The 26,943-nt window shown below is 39.1% G+C and overlaps 1 protein-coding gene across 2 annotated transcripts in view; it reads left to right on the top strand.

The window, feature by feature from the left end:
- The window catches only part of DPYD (dihydropyrimidine dehydrogenase), a 319,673-nt gene that overhangs the window by 10,367 nt on the left and 282,363 nt on the right, over positions 1 to 26,943 (top strand). Inside the window, exons 1-2 of one of the 2 annotated variants that reach the window (XM_015870373.2) lie at positions 1,288 to 1,418; positions 21,439 to 21,549. In XM_015870373.2, coding sequence (XP_015725859.1) covers positions 1,380 to 1,418; positions 21,439 to 21,549 — 150 coding nt within the window. In that variant the 5' untranslated portion in view covers positions 1,288 to 1,379. Of the gene's footprint in view, positions 1 to 1,287; positions 1,419 to 21,438; positions 21,550 to 26,943 lie in introns of those variants that run through there. The other variant, XM_032446240.1, reaches the window with a different exon arrangement.

Below are 26,943 nucleotides of genomic sequence, written 5' to 3' on the forward strand. Positions count from 1 at the left end.
ATGAAGGGTTAAGGGCAGGTGCGTGTTAGCAATGCAGGGGCACTGCTACTGGATCTCTTGTAACCACTTCAACTGGTTGGTATGGACAATTGTTTGCAAGTGCTGTTACGTGGTAATGCTGAGAAGGGTTGAGGAAACTCTGCTCTTGCTTGGTACTCAGAGCCACATCTCTACACATCTTGTATAGTAAGCAGTCCCCACTGGGCATCTCAGAAGTGCTCATTAGTGAAGGTGGACATAACTTTGTTGTCACTACAGTTATGATTAATTTTGTTTTTGTGCTCTATAAGTGGCATTCTCTCAGGATATGTGAAAGGAAAATCAAAGCACCCAAAGGCACACTGCGATGCTACTTACACCTCTTCAGCAAGTAAGAGTTGAAACTTTTTAAAAGCACTGTTAATATTATAATGACGAAAAGCAGGGTTGAAAGTTAACTGGATAAAATGAGTGCTGTAAAAAAGTATGTTGAGAACTGGATCTGGGATCTTGAGGTGAGAGGATGTGGGACTTCTTGGCACACAAACTGGAAAATCAAAGATTGGGTATAGATGGAAGTCCTCTGTCCTTGTGAAGCTGAGAAGACAGCTCAGAAGTGCTTTGAGATGACAGGTGCGGTGCATGAATGTGCTGTCTGGAAACAGATGTGATCAGCTGCTTATCATTTATCTATTTATTTTTTTTTTTAATGCTGAATACTTTTGCTGTTGTAAGGTAGCAGGGAAGAAAAACACCTTTGCATACAATGTTACGGTGGGAATGCTTTTTGTTTTTTTTTCTCCCCACTTATACTGTAAATATTGCTTTTGAAGTGTTAACCAAAACACTGGAGAGGAGAGAATGCTTCAGAGCAAACAAGTGACAGCACCTGGCTGCGTACTGGAGCTGTTCCTAAGGGCGCAGGGAAGGTTTAGTCCTCGCTGAGGATGGGAAAGCTCATCTTGGGCCGTCCCGAGCGCTGCTGGCTGTGACGTTCTCATGGAAGTGAGATAAACCCTCGACAGACCCCGGCGCTGGCAGGCTTTTTGCTGTCGAGGGAGCCCCTCTTTTCCTTCCCAAACGCGAGGACGAGGGGTGAAGGCGGCCGGGCTGCGCGTGCCGGCTGAGCCTGGTGCGCTCCCGCGGGCACGGAGGCGGTGCGCACATCTCCGGCGGAGCCGGGCAGGGTTGCTCCTCCCTCCGCGGCCTCGAGGTGAACCCGCTCGCGAGACCGCCGTGTCCCTTGCCCTCGGGGCGCCCCGCGAGACACTCGGTGCTGCGGGGAGGCCGCCCGCCCACTGGGGCGTTGCAGCCCCGGCTGACGGCTCCGCCTCCTTCCGCGCTCCGCTCCACTCCGGAGCTGCGGGGAGCCGGGGGAAGGCGGTGGTGGTGCGGACAGCATGGCTCGGGTGCTGAGCAGGGACCCGGTGGACATTGAGGTACCCACTCGCCCTGCCGGGGCAGGCGGCTGTGGCTGGCGGGGAGGGGGCTCCGCCCGGCCGGGAGCGCCCGGCAAAGTTTGGCTGCGGGGGGCAGAGTCTCGACGCTGTTGTGAGCTCCGTGGTTTTGCCGCTTCTCGTACCGACTCGGTGCAGCCTCCGGCTTCGCAGCCCCCCTCGGGGTGGCTCCGAGGCTGCGCGACGGCGGGGACGCAGCTCCGCTTCGCAATAGGCGTCCGGGCTCAGCCCGACGTTTGGGGCGGCTGCGATCCGATGGGCGTGTGGGGGCGGTACCTCCCCTCCTCCCAGCCCGACGATTCCCGCATCCACGTTCTCCAGGGTCGGGTCCGCGTCCCCGTGGTCAGCCGCCCTGGTGCAGCGGAGCGGCTCGGGGGGCCGCTGCGGTGCCCGCGGGTCTCTGCCCTCGGGTGCCCTTCTCCCGCGGGTCGGGCCGGGCTGGGCTGAGCGCGCGGCGGGCATCGGGACCGCAGCAACCTTGTTTTGAAGTTGTTTGTGAGTTTGCTGATGGTCAGTCTGCAGTTTTGCAACGGGGCCTGGACGTGGCCCAGCACGCTGCGGGGGAGAGGCCAAGTGGGGTGAGAGTGGTTCAGTGGATGCTGCCTCTGCCCCTGTCCGTCTGTGGGCTACAGCTGCTTGAGGGAGTCCAGCAGAAGCACAGCAGCAATATTGCAACTTGTAGCAAGCAGTCTCATCCTCTCTTATGTGACACAACTTTTACATTGGCTTACCTTGAATCCTAAAATATTACGTTTAGTGTGTTCCGCTTGCTGAGGTGTTAGCACATATGTAGAAATGGCACAGCAGTGGCTTGACTACACCTCTGTTTCACGTGCGTCAGTTGTATCATCAGTTCTCCTGAGTTCTTGTGTCCAGTCCATCCCCTAATTGAGCTACTACTCAGACCTCTGCTAACATCCCCCAACACTGATACAGGCGGTCTGACAAACTGAGCTGTGGGATGGGTGGGAAGAACAAACTTGTCGAAGTCCTCCTGGATGTGAGGGAAGCACTGTGGTGTGAAGTTGGTGCTGCTCTATCAGCTCAGTGTTTTCAAAGCAGCCAATCTGTGATTTTTTTTCTTGTGTTGGAGTTCAATTTCCCATTTGATTTTAGTAGTAAAGGCTTTTGAGTACTTTCTTGGGTTACTTTTTCTTTAATTCAAAATATTTCTAGGATTATTACTTTGCATTTCTAGCTGAGTATAACTCATTCGAAGGTTAATGAGGTGTGGGATCACGTGTTCGTAACGGTATACAGCACAAGGTGATTTAGAAGGTGGACACTGAGGAAGACCGGTGTTTTCTTTGCTCTCAGGTTACAGCTGCAAACTTTGGTCAGCTCTTCCTGGGTTACTTTTTCTCTCAGCACTCATTTCAGTAGCCAAGAAAATGATGGCAGTCTACTTCTAACCAAACATGTTATCCTTTCCCCATCTGGTTGACTGAATTTAGTCACTATGTGATTTGTCTCCCAGATGAATATATCAGTAATTACTGATAGTCTATTTGCAAATCTTATTTATTTTCCTGCATGTGACTTTTTGGGGTAAATAGAATGCACATTTAGTATATTAGTATATTTTCTAGTTGGGAAAGCTTGTATTAGTAACACCTCTATCATTGTAGAGAAATAATTTTCATAAAACACTTCTCTGCTCAGCAAGGACAGTTCTAAGAATACTTATCTCAGTGATTCATATAATTAACATATGAAATGTGCCCTTTGTGGTGCTGATGCTGCTTTAACTTAAGGCCATGTAAAAAGACTGATTCCACTGGCTTAAGAAGCTGTGGTAGAAGTTGCTAAAATCACAGCCAGTTCTCAAATTGTTAATAAATAAAAGCAGAAAGTTGTCCCTGAGGAATCTCAGTTTCCGTGGTTGGCTGAACCAGTAGCTTCAGCTGCATCCCGTCCCGGAAATCCTTTGGCTGCTGTCTTATTGAAAGAGATAAAGAAATCACAAAGATATTGTTTTGTAAGTCTATGTTCTGAATTGTGTAAGACTAGGAACTTCACAATTAAAAATATATACACATTTCCCCCAGAATTTGAAAGCAAAAATTATCAACAACAACGAAAAAACCCACAAAACCGAAACAGTTCCTTTCTTTTTGTCAGTGTTTTCAAATAATTCAGGCATTATTTATGGGCCTCATGCAAACCTTTTCCAAGTTTTCCAAGAATACTCAAGGAAAACCTGCCTTTTTAAAAGCCGTTTCTTTAGTATCAGTGTGTGCAAATCATTTGCAATTATTTCTTTTTGAAACAAGTTGGTTTTTTTTCTTTTAAAGTTGTCAAATGAAGTACTCAGGAATTAATGAAATGCTAAAACTACAAAATGCTGGTTAGAATCTTAATTTGCTTTCTTGAATTTTTGCAAGATGACACAACTGTGTATGTTTTCCTGATTGCATTCCAGTCAAAGTCCAGATCTACCCCAGTAATGAGCTTTTTTAGATGGGTTCTGGATGTTTTCAAGCAGGATGCATAGAAATATCAAACATTCCCCGGGGGTGACCGTCTGCTCTTCTGGGCAGCCTGTGTGTGTGGCTGGCAGGTCTCAGTCCCTGCACTTTGTCCTGGTGTGTGGTGATGGTAGGGTGCCAGGTACCTTTCTGGGTCCTTGTCAGCCACTCTAGAGTCAGTTGGAGTAGGACTCTCAACCTTTCTTGGTGAAGGCTTCTCCTCACCACTGTAGAAATACTGCCATGCTGTCCTCACTAAGCTAAAGCACTGACAGCAAATCAGTAACCACCCTACTACATACCTCATTATGAAATGGCATTATTATTCTTGCAGTGGGTGGAGAGGATATTCTAGTGTTCCACAAATCCAGAGTTCCAGTGAATCATCTATTGCTGATATGTAAGGGGGGAGCTGAATGCTGGAGAGTTGTAAAAACTTGCTAAGGCTGTATTCTAAGAGCAGTCTGTTGGTTGTCTGAGTTGCCAGGATATGTTTGCAGCGTGTATAAAATAATAAACATCATTCCTGTAACTTTCTGCCTTTCTCTTCACTTAGCTTTAGAAAGTGTAGATAGTTTTTAAATAACACCTGCTTGAAATGTCGTTTTAAAACTCATTTGCATACTTTTATGTTAGCTGATGTTTGTTGTACTTATTGCTGTAGTGTACTTCCATTTCTGTGGTGGTGTCATAAATAAGTTGTTGCCCATTGTGGACCAAAGCTTTATGATACACATTAGCTTCAAGGTAAAGTTGGGGTTTCCTTAGGATGCTGATCTAAGGGAGGGCACAGGAGGCTCTGTGTCCAGGTGTGTAGGCTGTGATCTTACTCAGTTGCTGAGTGCACGTTTTTCTCTGAGGGCTGGTGACAGAGCTGCATGAGGTTACTGCCTGTGCAGTCAGCACCCCTGAACTCTAGGGCTGCAGTTGGCCCCAGTACTGAGGTTGGTGGGAAATGGCCTTCATGCTGCTACCTACCAGGTGCCCCTCAGCCTGAAGGAAGCTTTATTTTGCAGCCTGCAGTCACCACAGTGTTTAAAGCAGCAGACCTGACAGCAATGAAGGTTCTTTTGCTGGGATATTTACTTAGCCTCTTCCTTCTAGTGCTTGCTGTGAGAACAAGCTAAGCAAGTTTTTTGACATGTCTATTCTTCTCCAAGGATAGATGGACTAGAAGAGTGAGAAGACTGTGCGTAGCATAGGAAATGAAGGTACAGCTGAGAGCTAAGCCTGTTGTCCTGTAAACCACGAGTTAAGTAAGGGCTGAAAAATAATGAAAAGTTATTAAGAATAACAAAGAATATGTATAATGTATTAAGAATAAAAGAAATTAAGAATAAAATCCTGGAAGCCTCTAGTAAGATGGGGAATACTACCCATCAGCATGGCCATGATAACTGCTAGGGAAAGGTTATGTGAATAAATAGCTGAAGCTTTCTTTGATCGAGGCCAGATTTTTATTTTAAAAGTGCCAACTGTTACAGTCTTTCTCTGTTTTAGAGATACCTGTGATTTGTTTGAAGTTCTCTAATGAAGTTCCAAAGTGTAAAATTATTTTTTAGGTAATTTCTTTGTAGCTCGGTTTGATGATCAGATGGCTGTTCTTGATTGATAGCTGCATCTGCTGAGGGTCATTTGATGAGCATTCAGTGAGGAAACAAAACTTGCTTTTTGTTTGATGAGCTTCTCTCAAGCTTCCATTGTGTGAGAGGCTTTGTTGTAGAGAAAAGTCTTAGCTGAGTGGAACGGTAATGACTGCATGACGGCCCAGTGCTCATGGGTCGTTAAAGACCATGGTGACCAGGTACGTCTTGGGGAAATGATCAGAGTGTACTCCTGGGTTGGTGCATGGTAAGGTGCCTTTTGCAAGTGACACTTACGTCCTTTCATGCTGTATGTTCATATCCTGCTGATGTTCAAAGAGTTATGTAAATTCATGCCTCCGCTGCAGGTAGTCTGCAAAATTTTAGTGTTGAAATTCACTCAGGCCCTCTGACTTGTGATAGTTTTCACTGCTGTGAACAATTCTGAAACCAGAAAGGAACAAATTCATTTTTTTTTTTTAATGTGAATAGACTTCATGATTGTTTAGTGTAGACTAGATGTGAGTGTTCTTTCCTCTGCTCAGTGCTTCTGTAACCACGAGAGCTGTTGCATCTCTTAAGAAAGTGGAACTCTGATGTCAAGGAAGATGTGGTGCATGAGGCTGAGTTTGTGGCTGGACTCAGGGTGCAGGCTGCTGAGGGGGAGCATGGAGGGGGCCTGGCTGTCATGATGGGCAGAGTCTGTGGAGCTTTTGGAGCTCATGTGTATAACGGAGAGGGATTTGCTTGCACCCAAGGCTGTCTCCATCCTTCAAGCCAGTATGTGTATGCTTTGCAATCCGTGTTAGTCAAAAGCACATGCTTCAGCTTTTCAGAAGTGTGTGTCTTTAAAATCCGTTGTCCATCCCATAATGTCCCATTGTGGCCGTATCAGTCAAATGACCCTAGGAACACAAACAGCTGGTACCGACCTGGGGGCACGCTTCTGCATAAAACATTGAGAGGAGCTGGAATCACCGCTGCCAGCAGAACGGGGCTGCGCGTGCCCTTCCTGCTGCGCTGCACTCACCCTTCGGCAGCACAGGGCTCGCATCAAACCAGCTTTCTCTACCTCCCTGGTTGCCTGGCAACCTCCCTCCTCTTATTAGCATATGATTTCTATGCCTTTTTTATTTCATCAGTGCAGTGTTACATACGCTGCTCCCTGCCCTGTGCTGTCGCCTTTGTGAAGAGCAGGATTTGTGCCTCTATATAAGACTTCAGCAAGGGTGATTTGGAATTAGAAAACCTTTGGCTACAGATGTCTGATCAGAACCTCAGACTGGCGTTTGTGTGAGCATGTTATTCAAAATCAATTCATTTCCACATGCTATCATTTTTGTGTGAAGGGCAGAACTGTTCTTGTGGGTCAGCACAGCATAAATCTCTGGTGTCCTTAAACACAGAGAGCATCAGCTTGCTAAATGACAAGAGAGGCCTATGCAGATCTTGGTGGTCTGTACACAGTTCAAATGTGTTGCCGTAATTCAAGATGAAGTTAAAGAATTGAGTGGAGGAAATGAACTAAATCTTCTGATTCCCTTCTTAAAAGGAAATAAGATGTTTCTGCCTCTGAATTGTCTGGTTGTGTTTTATGAAGTTAGATGTGAATCAGAGTGGGTCTTAAGTTTAACTTCATATTCCTTCTTGTTTTTTTTTTGTTTTTTTTTTCTTTTCATATACTGGTACAGCTTTAAGGAATGCCCAAATCTCTTTTGCTATGGCAAATGACAAATGTAAGATTCATGTTGACAAATTGCTTTAAATATCAGAGAACACTTTCATTACTAAAAATCCCAATACATAATAATGACAAAGTGAGTACATCTGGGGACCATTTAGATGAAGATACGTATAGTTTTTTCTTAATATTAACCTTAAAATAAGCTTTTACAGAGTTCAGCTGTGGTAGAATCACTTTCCTCAGCCTAAAGGGATCAATTGTTATTTTTGCAAGTAGTAGGAATGCAAGTCATTGTAATTCAATTCTGATGCATAGAAACCACTTTCTAACCTTCCACATTTGCCTTAGCACTGGAGAACCACATCATCTGAATGAATTGCTTGTCTGTATCACACCAGTAAGTGCATTTGTGAGATCTGACTTCTTCTTTCACAGAAATAAGCAATAGCACTAGAGGGGCTGGCCTCAAGTTGTGTCAGGAGAGGTTCAGGTTGGATATTAGGAAAAAATGGTCCTCCAAAAGTGACAGCAGGTACTGCAACGGGCTGCCTGGGGAGATGGAGTCACTGTCCCTGGCGGTGTTCAAGAAAGGTTTGAATTGTTGAAGTGGGGGACATGGTTTAGTGGTGAAATATTGGTGGTAGGTGGATGGCTGGACTGGATGATCTTGGAGGTCTCTTCTAGCTTTGGTGATTCTGAGTTTAGAGTAAATGGTTTATACAGTGAGGCATGAGAAGTCTCAACTGGCTCAAGCGTCCCTGACTCATGCACAGTTAAGGGTATTGGAGTGGCTTTCCCCATCCTATAGCTGTAGAGTGGCAAGTGCTTGGATAGTGCTGCTCAGGACAAATACTCCCAGACCTCTGGTTTGTCTTTGAAACAAACAGAATAAACCTCTTATGAACACAAGTATGCTGTGGACTGAGTTGGGCAATTTCATTTCTGCCCTCTGTCATAACACTTAGCTGTATGAAATACCTGGTCTCTTACTCTGGTCACAGATGCCTGTCTAAGCAGATGTCAAATTTTGAGTATTTTTATGTTTAGCAGAAATTTTGTGGTATGAAAATGGATCAATCCTACGCATAAAAGTATTTTGTGTTTTTAAAAATGCTGCCATTATTTATGTGTCTCCAGAATGCTGTAATAGCGCAATAAATATTAATATGTGATGACTGTTTTATTAGTAAATTTAAAGTGATAAACACAAAGAAGTCCTTGAAATACCATCTCTGCTCAAGCCAAGGTTCAATTTTATTCTGCGTATGACATTTGATGCCTGAAGTATTACATGTGACTTGACCTTAAAATTATGTTTCCTTTAGTTCATTGGAATGGTTGGCCTTTCCAGTCCAACTTGACACTGGCAGCACAAATGAGGGAAGATGGACGTGCTTGCCTGACTCCATGTGAAAGCTAATTAAAAAAAATATCTGTGTTGTATCTCAATATTTTTATGTAGATGGGATGGTAGTCATTAGTTAAAAGCAATCATGATGCATTCCGACATTTTAATTCTGGGTTCAAAACCAATTACGTATGTAATTAAAGGAAAACTATCCAGGCAGCCAGACTGTCTGATTTACATGCACTGTGCTGGTGTGTGCAGGTTTTTAACAGATGTACCTGTGCACACTGCTTTGGGAATGTGGAAATGAGGTGTGAAAACTGAAGGCTGCTTTGATAACTTTATGTTAGTTAATCTCTTTTTCCCAGTGATGCTCTTCTTTCAAGTATTAGGCAAATGAGCAACATAATTTGCTTTATATTTATTATAGAGTTTGGACTGTGCCATTTTCAGATAGTTACATTGTTGTGGTGCTCCGTGTATTAATATATTACTGCATGCTTTTCCTAGGTGCTTACTTGTGACTTTAAGTATGCTCTCAGGTTTTATTTAAATTGAACCTTCTGTTGGAATGAGTTGTCCTGGTTAAGGTTTGCTCAGCCACTAGGATATCTCAGAGACTTGGAGTGAACGCAGCACTGATGGGCTCTAGGCTGCTCCTAGCAAGACAGAGTTGTTGGTGCTGTACTGTGCTCTCCTCCAGCCCTGAGAGGTCACTGTCTTGCTCAGCTACATTTCCAGCATTCGTTACAGAATGATGCTGTGGTTTGAAGGGGAAACTTTGCAGCACTGAGGTGAAAGGACAGAAGTCAGGGTGTGGAGAAATAGGCTGTTACATGGAGGGATCCAGGGGGAAGAAGAAATAAAATAGGCTCTTATCTGCAAGGCTGCAAGTGAACTATCACAGAATTCAACAGTTACAGCGTTTTCATCTACAGGCTTTGCACCATTAACATCTATGCTACCATCTAGCTCATTGTAAAATGCCTGTTTTTGCCTTGATTCTGAAGGGCATTGTACAAAATCCCTTTCTATTCTGCTCTTAACAATAAGACAGGTCCCCTCCCATCCAGGCATATCTAGCATCTATGCTCAGCTCCAGAATGCATGTGTAGAAGTAAGTAGAAGTGTTAGAATAGGTTATTAAAAACGTAGACCCATAATGTGATTAAAGAAGATTGGAAGTATAAAAAGAGGTTTTACACCTGGAAGTTATTATAGTTATTTAGATTGAGTGAGAATAATGACCAATTGTTTTCTAAGATGTATGACACATTTATGAAAAACCTTGAAGGATAAATGGATCTTTTTAGTATGCTACTTCCACAAAGGACTCTATGAATAAAATAATAGTGAGAACTCTCAGTGGATGTTGAATACTGTTAATTGATGAAATTATTACTTATTACGCTGCAACTGAACTCTGCTTAGAAACACTATTTTCAGTATGATATTTTGAAAATGACAGCTGAAATGTAAGAGGCTTTGTATTGAAAATGAATAGTGATAATTTCTTGATATCTTTGAAACGAAGGATATTTCAATGACAGTTAAAACTGAGAAAAGTTATTTTTTTTAAGTGCTCATATCATGGAATATTGCTGTGAAAATGAAATGAACTTTTCTGAAATCAATACCATTGAGTTAATATGGATTTATGAGGCATTTAAAAATTCTTAGTATTCTTATTTATAATGAAGCAGTCAATTATTTGTGTCAGCAGTTTTCATATGATGTCACATGTTGAGGTTAGAAATTAGGTTTTTGAGATAGGGTGTAGCCGTTGCATTTAGGAAAACTCTAATTGTAAATTAAATCCATATTGGAGAAGCACTCCATTGCTTAATGCTCAGGGCAAGAATGGGAGTGAGCACCAGATTTGCCACTGATTTAGTACTGACAGACTTCAAACCGGCTGGTTTTATTTTTCTTGGTATGTCATTTTGGGTCCCTGTACTAACTCTTAAGGAATGTTTTCAGTAACTGGTGTGATAATCTGTGAATTGTGTGTAATGGAGTATTAGGGAATGTAACTGCACGTGAATACAAGATCTGATCTCAACCTTAATACATTTATTTATCAGCTTTAGAAGTATGATAGCTCCATCCCTGTCAATATCAGCAGTTTTCAAACTCTGAGGGACAAGATCTGCTTGTACAAGTTTGAATATGCATTTACATGTGTTCATGCTAATGGGAACATTTTGAGGTGGGTGATTAGAGATTATTCCCAGACCTATTAATTCCCCTTCTGTTTTAACTCCATGTTTGATATTGCCTTTTCTTCAGTTCCAATTAAAAATTCAAGATTTTAACAATTTTATGAAGCTTGTACATAGCTCTTCTAAACAGATGGTAGTGAGAGTGACAAAAGGCTTTGGAAGGGGAAAAAAAATTCCAATGAGATAACCACAGCAGAAGTTGGTCTAGAACACTGGTTTAAAATGCAGGAATGAATAAAGCAGAGGAGAAAAAAAGAAAATACTATCTGCTCAGAAAACCTTCAGGCTGAGTAAATGCCAGCATTTTGATGTGGCAGTGGTAACTGATACTACTGACTGAAGGGCCAACTCTTCTGTTGGTTATGATAAGAAAAAGTTTTCAGAGCTGTGAGAATTGTTTACTCTCAAATGAAGCAAAGTTGCTTGCTTGCTTTCAAACTTTGGCACTGGGCAAGAAGGTTCTGTCTGATAAAGAAGAGCAGAAAATTACCTTGAGCTTTTATCTAATGATTACCTGGGTACTTTTCATTCGTATAACTTCTAGCCTACTAAGTATTGTTACTTATGCTGCAGCTGCTTCTGTTACTCTTTGGTATATGCTGTTGCTCTTACCAAACCACAAAGAATGTGATGCTGGCCTGAGACAAGGTTGCTAGACATTTCCATTCTAAATGAATGACAGCTTTGGGGTTGTGTGTATTATAGTCTAGGAGAGAGACTATTAAAAAGAGAGGAATTTTTTTTTTTCCTGAAGATCCAGTGCTTAAAGTCTGCCTTTTAGCAATTGGAAATTCAAAGCTTTAGAATCATTACAGTCCATTTATAGGATAATTGATTGTATTTTTATAAACCTTTAGAAATGATAAAAGTGATAATTCTTCCCCATTCAGAGGTGTCATCACACAAATATAATTTGGCTTATTAAGTAAGATTGAAAAAAAATAATACTACTACATCCAATGCCCTTCTTAAAATATTTAAAATTTCATTTATAAGGATGAGACAAAGTAGTGTAGATTGGAACCCAAGTGTTTGCTGTCATATTTTAAGATTAAGCACCCTAATCGAATTATCCAGTTGTTTGTTTGTTTTTTTTAAGAGTATCAGAACTGCTTCTGGCACCCACATTTGGTAATATTTAGTGTCAGATTTAAAAATTAAAGTTGTTGAATACAAGTGAAGAACTCCAAGGAATTGTTTCCGTTTTCCCCATTATCGATATGTTTTATTGTCATCTGAAATGCACGTGATACTCTATTTATTTATGGAATGTCATATAAGATTTCTTTGTCTAAAGGTGGCTCTGTAGGAATAATCTATAGCTCTGCAGAGGAAAAGAGATATTAAAAAAGGAAAAAATGGCCACAGTGTCCTCCTGCCTTACTTGTATCAGATGCTAGATTTTATTCCTTGAAAACATTGTTATCAAATAACTGATAAGTGAAAAATATTTTAATCTGTTACTTCATGTATCAATCCCTTACTCTTTATAGTAAATAATTAACAAATTCTTCATGTTTTGACTTTGCTTCTTACAAGCTTATTATTTCCTTTTTGGCTGGATGTTCTTTTGTATGCACAAGGTTACTAGAAAATCAGCAATGAAACTACAGTAGTGAAGCTGAAAGCATCAGTTTTGTATTTTACAATTGCATTAAAAAGTTGCCTCTGAAATTTACTCATTTGCTGCTTCCTAGTTTTGCAACAGATTTAGAAAGTCAGTATAGATATGCTTGGCACATACTTGGTGTAAGTATAAAAATTCTTCGCACATGTTTCAAGCAGTGAATGCACTAGATCCTTCATGTGTGCACTGTCACCATCATCCTTGCATTTCAAGTTCATTTATTGGACTTTAAAAATCACCTTTAACAAAGTTTTCAGAACATTACTTCTCTCAGCTAAAATTAGTTCTGCTGTTTTTGCCAATGATTAAATTTAAAGCAGTAATAACTTTAATGCTAATTTCTCTCCTATGATCAAAAGTCAGCAGAGCATTCACTTTTCATTAACTGACATGTCTCCAGTGTGAGTTTGGTCTCCCTGGTTAAGCAAACAAACACCTGTAATTGCAGCTGAGTGGAGGTTTAATCTGAGGGGTTCAATTGTCAGGATACAATGGCTTATTTTCAGTTTTGGCACCAAGGCTATTTACAAAGGCAGCCAAGCTTGTCTTCTCTTTCAGTCTGTTTGTCTTGCAGAAAAGTAGGCTATAGATGTATGTGTATGATGATCCCTTTTGCAGTGAGATGGGCTTAAAATATATGTACATGTTATATATGAAATAAGATGAGTACAGAATACCATGATAAGCTAAGAGTAGGTCCATGAAAACTGCTCAGCTATGCCTTCTCTGAATTTGATATGGTAACACAAATAGCTTCTGATATGGTATATTGTTTATGGTGTGAAAATGAGGCCTTATCTCAGCACAGGGTGCTCTGGGGTAACTTCAGGTCTGAGGACTTTGGATTGTGGTGCTATAATGTTGAGCCCATTTTAAGCTGCATAGCTTTTAATGTGTTGAATATATGAATAATTCACTGAATGCTGGGATACTATCTGGATACTTAACTTCAAGCACAGAGGGTGCGTATTCACTTCAGTTTTCTCTGTGAGGGTCAAGGCACTTCTGCAGAGATGAGTTATGTCAAGGCAAGCACATGCTGAGCTTCCAAAGGAGTAATTTACCACCCAGAGCTCTGCTAATAGAGAACAGTGTTTGTTATCTATGGGAAGCAAGTAATGCTTATGTTTCCCATTTTAATAAACCTTTTATATTTTACAGTAGTACCTAACATTAATACAGTGCTGAGGTGGAGAAATCAGGTTCTTAACATGAAAATTAACATTTCTACTAAACTAGGCAAACTGTGCATATGGTTGTGTAATTTTCTTCTTTGTTAATTGCTAAAGCACTAACTTTGCTCACATAACAAAGTTCTGGAGCTATTCAACATTTTGTTTATATAGGTATACACAAAAGTGAGACTTCCCTGAATTTTGATGGTGATTTAAAGAACTACTCAATTTAAGAGACAATCTTTACATAATGTACATTTGAGGACTGTGAAGATCTAATGGTAAATCTGTTTTGGAGATGCTGCTTTCTATATATCTGACACTGGATCTATGACTGCACCTGAAGGATAACCACATGCACTGATGTTATTGCTAAAGAGTAGTTATACTCTCACTAAATACCACAGTCTGTGTGAGGAAATGAGTTTGTTCTGATAAAAAATCAGTCTGTCACATGGAAATGTAAAACAACCTGGAAATGTAAAGAAGAAAATATGGCATCAAATTGCTAAGTTAAGCCAGTGATCATTGACATCAAGTTCTTAGTGGTTTTTGGGTCTTTGAACTCATGAGGCTTAGAGAAGAAATAAGTGTTGTGAATCAAAGCAGGACCCTTTCCCAGGTATGGCCAAGCTGCCCTGACCAGTGTGTCCCAGGACACAGTGCCTGACCTCAACCCTGTCCCCTCCTCAGCCTCACTTCCTCACAGAGCCTGCAGCACATCTGCTTTGCTGGCATCTTTCATGGTCGGAAGCTGTTTGTCCATCCAGGAAAAGAACCCCTCTTCTAACTCTGGATGCTGAGGACTCTTATTTGAAAATGGTATGGTAGTATAAATCGTTGATCATGTACGGAGAAAATGTTACCTGAGGAGTTTACCCTCACTTCTAGAGAGGATAGTATCTTGCCACTCTGTGATACATTATATCGCAGTCAGGATGTGCTTTTGTAGGTTACACGCAGCCATTTGTCTTAGCAGAAATATATCTGGTAATACACAGAAAACATTCCTGGGGGATTTCCCTTTTATACATGCTCCTTGCTGTCTGGGATAACTTTTGATTCTAAATTTTGGAATGTCTGAAGGTTGACCATGCTATTCCCATGTTGTTTGTTGTAGTTTTCCATTTTGTCTTACTTTCTCTGACCTTTGTCATCACAATTAAATCAGGTCTAACTGCTGTGAAAGCACATTGTTCTTTTTGGAAATATCTCAGGAAGTCACCCAAATATGTCTAAGCCATATATTATCTATATGTTAAGTACATTATAATGTTTTTTCTCATTGGTTCAGGACTTCAGTAGAGAAATACAAGTTTGACCCAAGTATTTGTTTGAGGCACTCTATTATATTACTCTTGATCTTAAAGGTCCCTTCCAATGCAACCATTCTGTGATCCTATGTAATAACAGGATAGAGAAATCCACAACTTTCCCCTTGTCCGCATGTAATGAAAAATGACATAGAATTGGCTTCTAGAAAGCATAATAGCATTATTTTTTATGAAATCTTGATTATCTTTTAATATTTTGAATTGTTTTCCAACTAGAACTTTTCCTTGCTCATTTGGTGGTGGAGTTTCCACTTGTAGCCATTAGGGACTTTGCATGATGGCTGAAGTGCTGCATCTGTTAGTGCTTCATGCAGCTTTCCTAAAGACCTAGCAGATGTGAAAGATAAAGTAAACTAAGCAATGCAAAATGAGGTATTTGTGGATAGACTCATCTTTTTGTTAGCTGACAGAATTCTTAAACACTCATTATTCTGGGTCATCCAATCTCATGAAAACAAATACTTCTACTCCAGGTTATTTGATCTTTCACTGACTAGCACTTAATAAAATTAGTTTCATGTACTAGAAAATAACAGGAGAAAGGCTCTAGTTACTTGCTTCTGTCAGTAGTTCAACACTTGCATAGCTCTGAAATTAATTGTTTAGTATGCTCATTACTCTTAGAAAAAATAAATATGTTCTCATTATGCTCACTTGGTGAACATATGTACCTTGCATTACATTTAATGTTACTTGCTGTGAGGAAGATTACAACTCTTTTTAAGGAAATTGGGTAGATTAATGGAATGGGGTGGATTAAATTGCTCTCCACGTGCATTCCCTAGCGTGCCTAGCCCAATGCTGAATGTTAATTGATATATATACATATAGGCTGCTCTGAATGTAATGCCTTCTATTTATTTTCATGAGAATTATAGCAGATACATGAAGCTACTTGATCGAGCAAATTCTCAGTGACAAAACACTATTTTTCAACAGTCACCACCATTATGTTCGCTGTGTTCGTTTGCCAGTTGTAAGCAAGAGTCTGCAAGCTGTGCTTGTAAAAATCTATACCAGCACAGGCATGACCCAGTGTTTCACAGCTGTTATGAGGATGTTGTATCTTATGAAGATGTTGCCCACACAGTCCATCTTTCAGTGGCCCTAACAGATGGAAGACAGAAGGTGCCAAGTGTGGACTGTATTGTGGATGCTGTAGGACAGTCCAGCCAAGGTTAGCAACATGCATCACAGTCTTCAGACTGGTATGGGGCCTAATGTTATCATGTTGCAAGAGAAAGGTTGTCTTCTCTGATCTGACTCTGGAATTTGAGCTTTCACCTTTGTCATTGTCATGATACAGTGGTCAGAGTTGATGGCTTGTCCAGGTTCCAGGAAACTGACTAGAATCCACCTGTTTCTACCCCAACAGACAGTGCATGTCACTTTACCCATTGTGGGCTATGTCTTGCAATTTGTCAGACTGCCCCTCTGCTGCCATCTGACATCCAGCAACAGAATGTTATGGAATACTGGTGAGAAGGTTCAACCTCTACTGCCATACGACCAACATTCACCTCTGCCATTGTGGGCCAACATAACAGGAGGCATTACTTTCAGAGCATCCCTCATATAAAACAGTTTAGCTAAGGATGCTCAGTAGAGCAACTGGAGTAAGATAGGATACAACCTGTGTATTGCAGGGGCTGAACTCAGTAAAAGTGCTATATGGTAAAATGAACTAAATAATGCTTGAGACCATATTTATACTCATAGTCCGCATATGAACAGTTGCATTTTCAGTGACTTTGTCTGTATGCTCATTGATCTGTGGTAAACCTCAGCAGGTATTCTGGGTCTGTTAATAAGAAACTTACTATAAGAAACCTATGTGCTGGAGAAAGTGGACAGAAGCAATGAAAATAATTGTCTTATCAATAAACATATACAGTCTTAATATTGTGACCTGTGCCAGAGCCTGAAGAGGTCTTTTCTGATCCCTATTCTACCTTTGGTTTACCAGTTGCAAAAACACGGATCACTTAGGAATAAATGCTCCTGATGTAACTCATTGGTGTCAGCTGTAGTTCTTCCAGAGACAGTGAGTAGCCTTCAGTGTTCAATTTTTAACCAAGCTTTCTGTTTTAAAGCTAAGGTTCAGGTGATTGGGACATCTTGCTAGGGTTGGTAATTTGAAAAAAAACGTGGAATGCTTCCAAGCTGAATTCTGTAAATATAAGCTTTAGAAACTCCATATATCTTACAAAGACTGTACTAGGTGGGTAGGACTTCTCTGAGACTGCCTTGAAGGTAGTGCAGTCCCATTGATGATGTAAACTGTACTTTCACTTTCTTAATATCATTATCTGAATTTGTTCAACTGAACAGACTTTAATCTTAGGATTATTGGTTTTGGAAAAATGGGAGAACCTTGTGTAATTCATGCTTATCATTGATGTGTTAACTTGTAAGGAACAAAGGCTATTTTGCCTCAATGCTGCATAATGGCATAAGAAGATGTATGCCTTAGAAGTGGCATCATTCTATAAAATAAAGCAATCCAACTTGAAAGCAGAAACAAAAAGTTTCCAGGATGTTATCCTAAGACAATACAGAAGAGACTGCCTTTGTATATGCTCAGTGTTTGTTCATGGCAGAACTCAGTGCGTTCTGTGTGGCTCAGGAGTTCGAGCTAAAGAGAGGATTTCTTGTTAGTCATGAAATGTCTACACAAACTGGGCCTCCCTGTTCTCTCATTCACCACTTTATCTTTCTTACTGTTTTTCATGTCCTTCAGTTAGCAAGTTCAGTAAGAAATTATTAAAATATTGCTCAAATCTTTTTTTTTTTTCTTTTTTTTTTTTTACTAATGCCATGCTAGAACATCATCTTTGGAAGACAGATCCCTCTCTACCTTACCTTAGTTGGCATTGACACATTACTAATAAGCATAGTGCTTCTTATTTTATTTTTGAGTATGCTTTTAATTAAAGATCAAATTTAATTGCAATAGCTTCTTAAAGTTTTCAGCTAAAAGGATGACTTTATGAGATGGAAATAAAATGTCTATAATGCTTTTTAATGAAATAAATATCTGGCATAGAGAATTATATTGAAGCTGGAATTACTGCAGTACAATGTGAAATCTATCTTGAATTATCTGGAAGTACTGCATCAGAAATAAGACTCCCAACAACAGAATGTGTTTCTAGCCCAAGTGACTGCCTTGGAATCACTTATTTTGGAGCAATATTAAATCAAAGACTTGAAAAATTGCTTACTGTAGTATAACATGGTGTTTTAAAAGCTTATACAGCCTTGGCATTAATAGATGATAGTGCAGATTAGATCAAGTTGTGTTTTATTTTTAAAGTAGAAACTGAGCAATAAACATCTAATGAATTTCTTATGGCAAGTTTATTCTTTCTCAGAAGCTGTGCTGACACAGATCAGCATAAACGATTTATCGTTAATTTCTTGAAATTTAAAACCAGTAGTTATCACTTAAGCATGCCACATGTACATTACATATGAGTAGTTTATAGCACTTTTGGGTACTTGCAACTTAAGTTAGTTTATATTATTCACAACAAATACCTTCCATTCTAGAAAAGAATATATTGGAAAATCTGAGAATATATTAGATAAAGAAACCATTCTTTAGTACTTTTAGCTTTTCTTTGTATTGTGAAAGACAGGAAAGAACTAATTGTCATGGATGATTATTAATTTCTTACTGTACTGGATTTGGAGTCACTCTGTAGAGGCAGCATTCTAACTCATCTGTGCAAATAATGGAAGAATACTTTGGTGGTGCCAGTAACTGTCATTGTAGTGCAAGGCTACTAGTTTAACTCCAGAATGCACAGTGTTCAGCTCTGCCAAGTGGATGTAAGCAACGTGAGCCAAATTGATTTCTGTGTATTTACAACCCTGTTTTTTTTCATCAACACAGTATCTAAACAGATTGCTGCAAAAATGCAGCTGCATTGTGTTCAGATTAGCAGTCATTAATGAAAATGGATTTATGCCTACTTTGTTTTAATTTTAATAAATATAATCACCTATGCTAACGCTAAATATATAAGTTATAGGTACTTAATGACTATTCAAATAGCATCTTAAATTGAAGTCCAGACTTCAGAGTACTCTGAAAAGGAATGTAGTATGTATCTACCAGCTTAATTTGGTAGTTTGAATATTGCCCTTTCAATATCTGTAAAGATCAAATGACAGATCATCTGGCAAGAAAGAGAATTTATGTAGCAGAGAAAGTGTGGGACTGGGACAAGCAAGATCACAGATGCCCAGTTAATTATCCTTACCAAAGAGTTCTCCCCTGTTTTGATGACCAGTGTATTTGGAAGATCGGGGCCTCAGGTTTCCTTTCTTGCACATGCAATTTATTTTTGTTTAGCTAGATGCATATATTAAGTGTTAGTTGCAACACTCCCTCCAGGACTTCCTGCTCAGTAATTTTCCACTTATTGGCTGACTTACCTGAATGTATTTGTTAAATTTACTAAATGTCTGACTAGCCATAAGCTGCTGAAAGCCAACCAGGGAACTGAAATGAATAGGAAGAAAATACTCTCACTAATTTTCTTTTCTGGCAGTTAAAAAGACTCTAAAGCATTTGCATTACTTTTCCATTCAAGCAGTTAACTTCTGAGTTATTTTTAAACATCAGGGACTTCTAGCCGAAGTAGTCACCTAGGTCAGCAATCCTAGATTCAGACATATATTAGGTACTGGGAATATAAGCAATTTTCATGTTGTATATGTGATTTAGTACGTTCTTAATAGTGTGCCAATTTTATTTCAGATTGAATTCTGGAACATACTGGACTATGCAGTCCTTTTGGATTTCTGCAACTGTTGCACTTGGAGCCATACTCCTGTTGCAGAATTCCAACAGGAGCAAACATATGGGGATTCTTCCGTCCTTGGCTTGCCCCACCATTTGTTCCACATTTTAAACCAACTGGTGCTGTACCCAGTGGAGTACATCTGTTACGGTTTATTACTAGAAATTTGCAATTCATTTCAGAGCTTGCTAAAATAATTATAATATTCATGGCCAAGAGTACTGCATTAAGCAATTACAGAAGATAGTAGGCAAGATTTTGCTCAAGTGCATGTGTGATTCAAGACCTACTGTCCAGTTTGGGTGATTTGGGCACTTGCTGGCCTATCAACAGTGAGTCAGATGTGCTCTGACAACTGAGTTTGATCAGCTTGAGAAATTAATGTAGCAGCAGAGATGCTGTAAGTGACATCCCTTATGTGAATGTCCCTGCTCTGTTTTAATTAAGAATGAAAGAAATTAGCATAAACCACAACTGAATGCAGTTGGTTGCCACATCTTGCCTGAGATATTTGGCTGGGGAACACCCAGACATGGAGCAGAGCTATCCTGCTGGGGTTGTGGAGCTGCATCTGTTTACATCCTGTAAACACCTCCTTAGAACACTACCTCTTTGCCTTAAAAAGCAACAATAAAAACAAAACCAAAATACACACCCCAAGCCCCTAAAAACCCAAACCACGTAAACATTGATGCTGAATCATACAGTGGGTTGCTTTTTCATCTTTATCACCCACACAAGCAGACATACTCAAGCAGACTTTTAAAATCAGGAAACATTGTGATATACGTAACCTATCACATTTGTCAGTTTCAGTCTCTAGCTCTGTAAGTCAGTCTTGCATGTCTTTGACGCATAGTAACAGTGAGTATACCCTATTCACTGCAGTGCAGACATATAGTGCTAAAGTGGAGTTTTTTTTAAAGGAAGTCACACAAAAGCCAATTTCAAAAGTTACAACAAAGAGTGTGCCTGTTTTGGTTCTCCATCCCAGATTTGCTTCTGGATCTATCACTTGCATACTATTCACACTTGCCCTTTAAATTATATGAGGTCAGTTTTGCTTCAGAAACCTGTCGTTTGCCTAAGCTGAAGAAAAGCTCGATTTCCAAAAGGCTGACTTAATTTTTTGAGTTACTCTCTAATGAAAGACTTTACAAAGTTCAGTCTGCTGGTGTTTTCAGACTACAACTGTCACCTAAAAGTACTGCTGTATTCTGGCATTTGTGTCCTTGCAAATAATAATGCTGTGAGAGAAAGGAAGCTACTTTGTAGTGAGGGTAACTTATCAGGTCACCATGTGCAAAAGCATGTTCTCATGAAGGAAAAGCTGGAGGTCATACTGATGTGACAAAATGTGTAGAAAGAGCATGAATGCTTTGTAATCTTTTTACATGTTTTGCTTTACTGTACAGATTTTATATGGAACATTATAATGAAGTAGAATCGTGTGTTTCCATGTGGCCTATAGTGAAGTGGATGCTGTTATCATAGGGCTGGCTGGCTTCTGGGTGTAACATTGCTGTATCGACATCCCAGGAATGCTTTTTAATCATTCAGAAACTAAGCGTTGTGGACAGTGAAAATCTAAGCAAATTCCTATGCCATTATGCTAAAATGCTGTAGCTTTTCTGGTTTGACTTAGCTGTGTAAATAAATAATTGGTGTGATTTAAGAGACTTCAAATGTATTTTTGGAAATTCAAATCTGTTTTATTTATTTATTTATTGTATTTTTTTTCTTTCTGCAGAACCTTCTGGCTTTAAACCCCCGAACGCAGACTCATGCAACTCTTCACTCAACTGTAACAAAGAAACAAGTCAAGAAGCATTGGAAAAGGAATTCTGACAGAAGTTGTTCTGTAAGTAAATGTTTATTATTGCATCTGAAATATGCAACACGTTGAATCTGAAATCTCAGTTGTGTGGGAAATACAAACTTGAATTTCCTGGGATGTTCTGTAGCCAAATTTGTCTCCTAATCCAGCTCTTGCAGAAAAATTGTTTCTTTGTGATGAGTGATTTGCTCCTTCAGAACCAGTATATGCTATATATATTTCTGCTTTGGGGAGCTGGTACATGTTTCAAGCAACTTGCTTCCCACTTGTTTTGGAGTCAGATCTGTCTTGAGCACCTGTGAGTATGGCATCCAGCTCACCACTTCCCTGAGCCTTGCAGGGCTGCTCACTCTTGGCTGCCTCCTCCCCACTCTGCATGCATGTCTGCTGCCCACTTGCTCCTCTTGTTTGTGTTTCCCATGAGTAATTCTAGGAAGATTAGCTCTTCACTGTTTGTTTATTTATTTATTTTCCTTAGAGCTATAGAGGTAGTATCCATTCAGTGCAGGAGTGGGGGAACAATACACACTTTTACATATGTGTATATATATACATGTGCCATATGTATACACTGAGATGTATATATTTTATAAATACATGAAACTGGTGATCAAAACATGGCTCTTGATTTTTAAATTTTGTACCATGTATTTTTTTTAAGGAAACAGGCACTGGAAAAGATGTATTTTCATTAGAAAATGGCTATGGTGTTCAGAATTTCTGCCATTAAATATCACCTTTTTCTTTCTAGGCATTTAGATTCCTAGTCTCAGTGTGATGTTTGACTAATCCAATCAGACATGGTTGTCTCTTTGATCTCTTGGCTGATTAGAAGGTCTGTAGGGCTTTTACGGTCTTCCTACAGATTCTGTTGGATAATCCTCTAAATTCAGAGGACTAAAAGTCCTACTTCCAGAGTACTATTTCTGCATCTCTAAACTGTTTCCCTTATAGGTACAGAGTTGTGTGTTTTAATAGTGTTGCCAAAAGACTTTCCGTAGCTATTTAGTGTCAACTTGAACCTAATTTTTCTTTTTATAAAATTTTCTCTAAATAAAGAAATCCAGTATGACCAACAGGTAATTGCATGGAGAAGCAACCTAGGATTTCCTTAGAGTCTCTCTGTTACTATAGCTAACTTTCCTATTTTCTTAATTGTTAGTTTAGTTATTTCCCATTTGTTACAACAATAACATAGATATAAAGCTCAGGTTTGTAAACAGGGATGATTTTTTTAGTAAATCCAGTGCAGTTATTGCCCATGACTGTGCTGTGCAGGTAGTTGAAGCTGCTCATTAAGCAGCTCCCGGGCAGTTGCAGTTTACATACTGATGTTTTCAGGTGACCTAAAATCAATACTGAGCTGTGAACTCCTGTGCTTTCAGAAACTTTGGTAAGATGCTTAGGTATCCATGCAGCAGGGGTGGCAGACATCCTCAAATATAGCATGATGTTATTTCTTAATCGATTTACAACCTATGTAGGTTGCTCTGAAAGTAATGACTCTTATTTCATAGAATCATTTAGTTCATTCATCAATCCATAATCTCCATGCCCCTTAATGGGACATCTACCTATTTCTACGTAGAAGAATTCAGTGTCACACCTCTGCCTCATATGCACTTTCATGTCACACTCCATTTTGCCAGGCTACTTCTTTGCTGCAATGTGTCACATGGCAGTAAAACGTGATGGAACAATGGTGGGAAGGTTCAGCCTCTACCAAAATCTCCCTCTTATGTTGTTGGCCAACACTATAAAATAGGCACTACTTTCAGAGCAGCCCTCCTAAGCAGCAAGTTGGTTTGGAATTCTGCATTACTGCATGTAGTTCTGTGGGGACAATTGGGACTTCTACATTCTCCAGGTCATAGCTGATAAGCAGGCAGAAACAAGAAAATGCTTTCCTGTCCTTCTTGAAGTATGAAAGCTATAATGTACGAAAGGGTATATAGCGAATAATTCTTGTTATAGTCTAAAAAACCATTGACAGTAACAATTGAATCTCTTGATGGACAGGTCAGACTCCTTTGAAAGACTGTATGAGGAAGTGTCCGTACTTTGCATTTCCTTAAAATCTGAATTTGTCTTTTAGCTTTGGATTCTCTTGAAACTAGGCTGATGCTGTCTTAGCAGATTACTGTTAGAGGGAAGGTGGGAGTATGAAAATACAAAACTAATTAAATTAACAGCTCTCAAAACTCTGAACAAAAGCTGCATCTGCTGAGGCATGCACACAGTGACTTGGTAATGTCTAATATACTTCCAGATGGCAGACTTAAATATTTCTTCAGAATAATTACACAAGTGAAATTTTAACTCCTCGTCTGCTCTGAGACATGTTTGCCCATTAAATGAGTTCTGAAGTGGAAACTGAATGTCAGTATTTTTCATCAGTGCTCTTCAAGGGTGGCCCAGTTACACTTCCAATAAGTGCTGTTGTTTGTTTAGTGTGTTTAGGAACCAGATTTTTTTTTGTAAAAATGATTTATTGCTGTAGATACACCATATTCAGCTTCAGAAATTTCTTTGGCTTTAGATCAGAGTACATGGGTCACCCTTGGTAGCAGTGCTAAACCTAAACATTAGTTCTGAGTTGGCATCTTCTGAGTTATGCTGGAAGGTGGCATAGATTTCAGGAGTGTGTGGGGGGAAAAAGGATCACTTTGTCAGAAGAAATTCAAGACAGGAGAGTTCTAAGGTGCCTATACTGACAATAGATCTTTGGAAATGGTGAATTTAGGTCACATTAGATCATCAATTTCAGAGATAAAACCTGAGCAAAAGAATGAATTGTGGATGTTGTGAGTTTTCGATTCTGTTGATAATTTGATTTCAGAGTTTTCCTCAGAAATTCAGGTTTGTTTAGATATAAGATGTTTGTTTCTGTTTATGGTTGCCATCTTGCTCTTTGTTTTCAGTAAGCATTTTATTCTTGATGACTGCTCAGTCATGAGCTAGCTGGGCACTTACTGTGTGCATTTGCATGACAGCTAGCACCATGCTGAAGTCCTTGCTTGTGACCAGGGTTTTTAAGCATTATGGGCTAAATTCTGCTTATATTTGTACATGTGCAGATTTGTGGCTTTCTTACAATTTTATGCAAACATTGTAATTTCACTTGTTGCTGGATAATTTAGTAGGATGTTTTATTGCAGCCTTTCTGTTTTTAAAGAAAGAAAACTTGTGGTACCTACTTGAGTGTAGGTGAGAAGATGATATAAATCTATCCATATATTCAGAATTTCTTCAGATTTTGCATTAAAAATAATAGAAGTTGCTCCAGATGGAAGAGTTGGAAGTATTTCAACAGAAAAGGCAGAAAGGAAATGGGGTTTAAATTGGTTTGTAGCTAATTGCCATAGCCTGTAACAGTATTGATTTTCTTGCAGTAGTAGCACTGTTCTTTGTCCTTACATTTGCTAAGCCTGATCAACATTTTGCAACATGAGCTTTTCTTTCTTGAACAAAATAACTTTTAAGCTCAGCTTTTTTTTTTTTTTTATTAGTGACATCATTTTGGGGCAAGACTCTCATTGTTCTGTATTTCATTCTAGCCATCAAAGAGAACCAAATTCTTCGCCTTGCCTTCTGTGCAATGTTATGATGCAGCTACCAGATTGGTTTGTGCTAAGACCTGCCCTTAGCTGTAAGATGTAACAGATTATGTTGCTCTTTAAATTCAGAGGATGTGTTTACTCCCTTAAAACAGTAATAATTAGGAGGCAAAATTTCAAACTACTTTTAATTTTGACAGCATTTCAATGGCTGTCAATGTTGCATATGAAAATCTGTTAAAAATAAATCTTATTTGAAGTACAAAAAAAAAATGTTTATATGGACCTTTTGCTATACAGATGACTGTACTTGTATAGGAGAACATGTATATTAATGATTATCTCACAGCTATAATCAATTTGTTACCCTTAGGTATTGCATTTCAGTTAGATGGAAAAATGTCATGTGATTTCTATGCCCAGTCAGGTATCAAAGAATAATTAAGTTAGCTGTTCACGTGTAACTGATGTGTAGATGCAGGAATAGTGCAAATTGTAAACAGATATGCAACCTGGTTCACCCAAAGCCTAAAATCAGGAACTTTAATGAATAAATGCTTTCTCAATGAATAATTTGACCATTTCTAGACTTGTATTGATGAAAGTGTATATATTTATAAATAAAAAATAATCTCGCATATTGTAAAATAGAGAACACTCATTAACAGAAATCAACTCAATTATACATATAATCTAAATGCATAGTTTACCTTTGCAAATATTTATTTTTGTCTTCATTGCATATGAATATGTAAGCTTAGCTCTTTAGTGAATGATATACAATGGCAGATGTCTCTCTAATCGCTGCTCTATTCAAACATTAATTGGTAGAACATATGTAGAAATCTACTAGTCTGAATAGGTATAGGATAGCAGCAGTCTTTTAATCACATCACTATTCAACCACTAATTGGTGTGATGATTAAGGGACATTAGAGGGAGCACTTTGACATCTGATTCTTTGAACTGATGTCTGCTCAGACTGCACTGTATTCATCATGGCCAGACTGATTTCTTAAATAAAATGCTCTGATTCCCAAATGTGGAAAATATTGCATTAGGTTCTATTGAGGTGATTAGGGAATTTGAGAATGATTCTTTTATATAACTAGTGATTGACTGTATATGCACAAACTATTCATATGAATAATACATGGGTTACTTTGAGTATCAGAAAGAGATAAGAAGTAACATCAAGAGATTTTCTCTTTTCTCACAGTGTCAATAATTAAATATTAATACACATTTTAAAATGTACCAGTTTAATCATTTAGCAGTCAAATTCCTGCTCATGCATTTTTTAGATTAACTAATTACTCTGCATTTCCTCGTATCGATACCAAATGCTGGCATTTACAATCATTTTGGTAGAATAAAGAGGTTTACGTGTTTATATATGATAGCGCTTATCCTTGCTCTAAGAAATGCATGTTATAATGTTTGATTTCTTTGTTTTATATATATTTTATAAATCTTAACTTTTTAAGTGAGTATTCTACACTATGTTGTCATAAGTCAATAATAAATTAGTCTATTTAAAAACAATATCTAGTGAGTGCTACTGAAAAAAACTGCTTTATTGTCAATCACTGAAAAATGTTCTTGGATATCTGGAAGAAAGCAATATACTAACCTACTAGCGTAATGTTTGAGGGGGTAAGGGAAATGGGAAAGGAGGGAAGTATTGACCGTTTTAAAAGGTGAGATAAGAATTTAAAACTCAAGAGAAATTGAGGGGTCAGTATTGAAGCCATAAGTTGAATACATGCAGATCCAAACAAATTACTTAATTTTTTACTTCTCATCTATATAGAACATTTTTCTCATTTCTCATTCTTTGCTAATAGAAATTTTCTTAGTG

The sequence above is a fragment of the Coturnix japonica genome, chromosome 8 (genome assembly GCF_001577835.2).
Source record: "Coturnix japonica isolate 7356 chromosome 8, Coturnix japonica 2.1, whole genome shotgun sequence".
NCBI lineage: Eukaryota > Metazoa > Chordata > Aves > Galliformes > Phasianidae > Coturnix > Coturnix japonica.